This window comes from Cibotium barometz, chromosome 13 (assembly GCF_041138505.1).
Source record: "Cibotium barometz isolate CiBa-2024 chromosome 13, ASM4113850v1, whole genome shotgun sequence".
In the NCBI taxonomy this organism is placed as follows: domain Eukaryota; kingdom Viridiplantae; phylum Streptophyta; class Polypodiopsida; order Cyatheales; family Cibotiaceae; genus Cibotium; species Cibotium barometz.
In genome coordinates, this window is record NC_141058.1 from 2253104 (window position 1) to 2259382 (window position 6279).

Consider the following 6279-nt stretch of genomic DNA (forward strand, 5'->3'; position numbering starts at 1 on the left):
CCCAAGCTCGAAGTAGGCTGGCTGCAAATCTGTCCTCAAAAGCTGAGCTAAATCCGCGGACCCGCATCTCTGTGTGAAGATCCATCCGGTGCTCTGCAGGGCTACAGGCCTTCATCTTGATCTCCTTGATCATCTTGAGCTTGTTATTTCTTCAACACTGATGTCATCAGCTAGCTCTGGGAGGGGTGTTAGGAGTGGATGAGATCTATCTAGTAGTTGTTAAGCTGAGAGATCGGGGGTGTGACACTATCCTCCTGTGTTCCCCTGCCAAACGTACGAGGCTCAAAGGCTATCACTATTCTCGCACCTAGGCACCCAAGGATGTTAGGGAACTGTCAGCCTCTATTACACTTATTCGATGTCAATCTGGGCATTAACATTAGCCTGGGACTGTTGTCTTGCATAGCATAATGTAGAAGAGGGAAGTAGAAAGATGGTAGAAAACTATGTAGAAAAGGGAAGAAGAAAGATGAATTCTGATCATCTAGGAGAATCAATGTCTGGAATCCGCGGAAGACGTAGCATCCTGCACATACCACTAAAACTTGCAGCAGCCAGGCTAGCCTTTAAAATTATAACGTGTCATTCAAAATGCATTCCCAGAATGCACATGCAAGAAAATTTCACTGATTAAAACCTCAAGCGTTACATACACTGAAACTTAACAAGCTCTCATGAGTAGACCCACAGTTAACTCATATCGGTTCCTGTAAATGTTCATATGATCTTCTCTCCTTTTGTACTCTTCTAGTGTGTATGATATCTAATGGTTAATGTCAAACACTGTGAAGTTATAATAGTTCTTAGCGGTTTCAAATGTGTGAATGGGCATATGTATGAAACTATATTTTATCGGAGTGGAAAGAAGCATTCCTCATCTTGAAATGCCTGACGAAGAAGGAATGACTTTGCATACATATACATATGTCTTGAAGAGGATTGACACACACTAACCCACTACAACCAGGTTTGACCCATGACCAGTCACTCGTACCATCTGCATCAAGCACGAATATTTAGGGTGGTAGCTTGAAGAGGATTGACACACACTAACCCACTACAACCAGGTTTGACCCATGACCAGTCACTCGTACCATCTGCATCAAGCACGAATATTTAGGGTGGTAGCTTGCCATCGGAAGTAAGGAGAACTGTATACAAATGAGGGCGCCTGTCCCTGAACACCCCCCAACTATGTCTTTGTTCTCTGATCTTGTCCAAGTCAAACTTTGCCACTAACACAGCTTCACTTTTGTCATCAGCTGTTGCCACCAATTCTCCCGTCGGCCCTACAATGACACAAGCATATCATGGAATGTGCATCTTCTACTAATAGTTAAGACCTGAAATGTTCATCCATTACGTCCTCAGAAACATAATAATTGGTTTTGATACTAGACTTAATATGTCACCTGCAATAAAAGAGCAGCCATAGAAAGTAATTTGACTTGGGCCGTGCTCTGTTTCAATGACTTCTCTGCCAACGCGGTTGGATGCTACCAAGGGTACCTACTCCCCACCCCCCAAAAAAGGAGAGAATTGAAATGTTAAGCTTGAACAAAATGAACATCTCAACAACATAACAACACATCAGAAATAGAATGAAGGAAAAACCCTTGCCTACCACGTTTGCTCCCGCATGACCTTGCATCACTCTCTTCCAGTGCTCACAAGAATCAAGTCCCGAATCTTGTGGTTCTGAGCCAATGGCTGTTGGATAAAGGAGAATCTCTGCCCCCATCAATGCCATGGCCCTAGCAGCTTCTGGGAACCACTGATCCCAACAAATCGCTACACACACATGAAGGAATCTATGAGAATCTAAGATTATCGGTAAAGATGCATTGCATTGAAATTGTTAAAATCAGCAGGAGTTGAACTGCAAAATAAATTACCTACACCAATTTTTGCATATTTGGTCCCAAAAACCTGGCTTGCAAAAAAGGAAACCTTGTAGTAGAACTGAAGGCTTCTTTTGAGAAACAAACACAGCATCCAAGACTTGTGGTGGGACACTCAAAGAAAGAAGTATTTCACAACAATCAAGAATGTACCTTAAAACCTGTGTCCCCGGGATTAAAATAGAACTTTTCCTGATAGCCTACAACCCAAAACAGCATTGGTTGAAGTGGCACTTCATCTCATTCATTGAAAGGGGACAACTAAAAATTTCCCTACCACCGAAGAGAGTAAGAGCAAGGACACCATTTCAACAATATATGCATACCTGGCCCATCTGGTATGTGGGATTTACGGTACAGCCCAAGGTCTGTCCCATCTGCATCAATTACTACGACAGAATTATAGTGTGCATTGTTTGCTTCTTCAAAAAAGCTCACTGGTATCACCATATCCAACTCTTTCGCCAGCTTCTGCATTCTATCTCAAAAAGAAATTGACCAAAAAAGAAAAAGGTCAGTGTTGGTATCCATCAAAACAAATCCCAACCAAGGATAGAAGAAAAGTCTTCAAAAAAGAACAAAGCAATTAGGACCAAAGTTAAACCAGATCCATAAATCCTCGAACCATTTGAAAACACGCCTACTACTACTGCCTCAAAATAACCCCCACAAAAAAAAATTATCCAGTAAAACATCCTTACACACTTACCTTGAGATTGTAGGATGTCCATCCCGTGGTTTTGCTCGTGCAAAATAATCTCCCCTTTGAGCTTGACAGAAATAGTAGCCTTCAAATAGCTCCTGAAAACGCACAGCTTTTTGTCAAACTTTCTGCAAGAACATGAGAAACAAATCACCAAAGTCAAAGAGTAGATACGATAAGACAAACTCCTTAGCTGGTGGGCTAGGCATGTCGTACAAGGGCTTGATATGAAACTAGTTAGCGCTTGTGGCGACATGACTTGGTCATAGATTGTTATTTTATCAGCACCACAATGGGAGCCTTTAAAAGAGGGCCAGCACCGTTTAGGTCTAACCTTGGCACAATCGTCGCTCTTGTACCTTGAAGAAGCACAAAAATTTCGAACGAGGACTAGGCATGGCACAACACGGTATGATAATTCTAAATAGCAGCAATCACCATGTTTTTTTTTTTCAACTAGCCTTTGGCCCAAGATCCTCCCATAGTTACCAAATTTCATCGTAAGTAGACAACCGCCCATAGGCGCTTATTTATCCACCCGCAGGCGATGCCGCTGAGGAAGCAGTGAGCACCAAGGGGTGTTTTGAACCCAGGACCTCTTGGTCCTAGGCAAACACCTTCACCACTTGGGCTATCACCTCATTGGCAGCCCAAGTGGTGAAGGTGTTTGCCCAGGACCTCTTGGTCCTAGGAAAACACCTTCACCACTCGGGCTATCACCTCATTGGCAGCAGCAATCACCATGTTATTCCGCACACCGACTTGCTTTTGGACTCATTATGACTTTTGATGGCACAATCAAAACTTTTCCACCAGTAACTCCAGTTCCAATTCTAGTTCCAAGTCATCTTCCCATTCCAGTTCTCCATCACCGTGGGGGCCTTTCCACAATGGAATGTTGCGCTCAGGTCCCAGCCCTTTGATCAAACAGAACCAAATGCTCAAGATGCTGAAGCCTCCCAAGTTCAATGGGAAGATGGATGGTGAGGCAGTCACCAATTGATAGCCACACTAGAGGCAGCAGGTGGCTCCAATTGGTTACACTGCACATTGTCCGGACAGCTTTGCCTGATTTCAGCAGCTGACACAAGGGCCGGGCAATGTAAGTGCCACGTGGCAAGTGATGACATGGAAGTAATGACGTGGCAGGTCGGGCAACAGGCCAACACCATATATGCTGGCTTACCAGCAATAGTGATGCATATATTTACGTATATTGGAAAACTGTCATAATCATTTGCATTTTCTCAATGCCAGAGCAGTGCTCTTAGAGCATGGGCTAGTCAAGAAGATCTTCAGCAATGTTGAGTTGTGAGTTGATGTCTTCACTCTCAGCCATCCTTTGTACTTGAATTTCAATCATATTACTTCTTTCTTGCACATAATACAATGCAGTAGTTTAGGACTCGTGTGTGTGTTGCATGTGTTGTTCCACGGCACTTTTTTCTATCTCTGAAAACCCTAGCACATAGGCACAAGTGTTCTACAACAAGAGCCCCATCATCATCAAGAAGCCTTACTTAGACAACACCCAAGGGATTGCAGCTGGTGTATGGCACTCAGCACATAAGAGTGGAATTTTCAAAAAATTTCCCAAAGGTTTGTATACTTTCATATACATTGAAAATTTTATTCGCTATTTATACCATGAGAGTAGGCTCTTATTTTTTACCCTGCAACTTGGTAGACATGTTGACAACCCTGACTCAAAACATTGGTAGACACTCTAAGCTTAACCAAGGATGAGGCGTGTATTCAAAGCCCTGCTTGAGATGACTGTTCTGAGCTTAGGGTGCATGGCAGGATGCAACTGGAAGCTTGAAGGACAGATGTTTGGCATGGGGCCAGTTTTCCTGTGGATATGGGAGGACAAATTCTTCAACACATACAACTGTCTACTACTACTTATAGCCAGCTACTATGATCCAGGGCTATTGCTCCAGCTTTGCACTAGGAGCTCTTGATCTTGGATGCTAGGGCTAGTAAGAAACCTACACAGGTTTCAATTCTACTCTTTATATTTCATTTGAACTGAGTGCATGAAGAGCAGGTCACTGGGCATCACTTGTCCACCTCTTTCTGCTGAAAAAGCCACACCTCAACTTCTATCGGTGGAGTTCTCCAGTAAGGGCAACCTGCGGAAAACTGCCCTCTTCTTGTCCATTACCTTACTCTTTCACATGTTTAATGTTTGTGTATACTCTTAAGAAATTGCATTTTTGTGGCTATTAGCTGCACTTGCCTGGATTAACACTATTTGCGCGCCCTTGGCATGAGCTTTCCGCACCAACCTACACCAACAACAACAACAATAAGAAGGAGATTAGGAATTGGAACAGTAAAAGAAACACTACAATTTACCATTGAAAGATGTTGGATTTTGCTGTAAATGAAGAAAAAAAATACAAAACAGAATTTTAGCTCTGAACATTTTGAAATAAAGGGGTACCTTTCCGCATGTTGGACGTTGGTTTCAACATCGTCGGTGCAGGCGAACTGCAGGGAGGCCACGCACACCACGCGCTCCGCCCCGCCCATTCACCTCTTCACAAAATATACACAAGAAGAGCCTGCTTCTGCTTCCTTCCAGCAACGCGCACACAGACACTGACGGACGCCCGCCCTGCAGAGAGTAGAGGGCTGTTTTTCTTGAAATATATTATTATCAATTATATTTGAGCCCACCATAATAAACTTTGTTTGGGCAGAACATAATCCACCCCCTTCTTTGCTCGTATATGCCCTTGTGTTGCACGTTAATACCTCTCTCTCTCTCTCTCTCTCTCTCTCTCTCTCTCTCTCTCTCTCCACATGGGCCAAGGAGGCCATGTATCACAAGGACAAGCTTTTGTTCCATGGGATTGTTGACTTGAATATGTAGATCTTAAGTTAACATGCCACATGTGATTATGTAAATCTTAAGCTAACATTCCACCTAGCACATATGGACACATCATACACACCATGCACATACGAAGCACATCTAGATCTTTAAGTTAGCATGCCACATCGCACATCTAAACATATCATACACACCATGCACATACCAACATAGATATACTATACATATCATGAAGCATGGCTCCATCAGTCATGTTCATGCAATTATCCTTTGTTAATAGCTTATTGTTACTTGTGATCTTTTTAGTTTATGAGCTTTGTAATTCTAGCTTCCACATATTTCCTATTTCTTTTTCAGAGTTCCTCTTATAACTGTTTAAATTTATAGGGTCGGGTGGGCGTAAGAAGACCATTCCTTGCATGCAAGTACATGGAGATGGGGTTCTATTTAAAATTATAGGGTCGGTGGGATGTCAGAAGACCATTCCTTGCATGTAAATACATGTAGATGGGGTTGCATTAATACCAAAACATGTTCATGCCTAAATCCATGTTATTAGAGATAGTGTTGACACTGTCAAGGGTGTAAACATATGTTTGAGTTGTATTATATAACCTTCCATAAGATACAAAACTTAATCATTTTTCTAATGCAATGCACACTTTTCAAATGTTTTTGATTCTACATTACATTTTCTTTTTTATATTCATATATATGCCACCTCCAATTTTAATACAATGAAATAAACTTCATTTTGAATGGTAATTTACTTTTCATGTGACCTAAAGTACTTCAAACATTTTTTGTTTAAGTACTTGAAACAATAATTTATT

At 42.0% G+C, this 6279-nt stretch overlaps 1 protein-coding gene across 2 annotated transcripts; it reads right to left on the minus strand.

The window, feature by feature from the left end:
- Positions 1–834: 834 nt before the first annotated feature.
- On the minus strand, positions 835–5308 carry LOC147632264 (N-carbamoylputrescine amidase-like). 2 transcript variants are annotated; one of them, XM_086807087.1, is made up of 10 exons: positions 5054–5308; positions 4847–4895; positions 2611–2702; positions 2228–2379; positions 2055–2101; positions 1896–1929; positions 1625–1791; positions 1413–1509; positions 1068–1289; positions 835–967 (listed from the first exon to the last, which is right to left on the minus strand). In XM_086807087.1, the coding sequence occupies exons 1-9, from the start codon at positions 5140–5142 to the stop codon at positions 1117–1119; spliced, it is 900 nt and encodes a 299-aa protein (XP_086663213.1). In that variant the 5' UTR covers positions 5143–5308; the 3' UTR covers positions 835–967; positions 1068–1116. The 2 variants fall into 2 exon arrangements, with proteins under 2 accessions (XP_086663213.1, XP_086663212.1); XM_086807086.1 differs by having other exon boundaries at positions 835–1289.
- Positions 5309–6279: the final 971 nt, after the last annotated feature.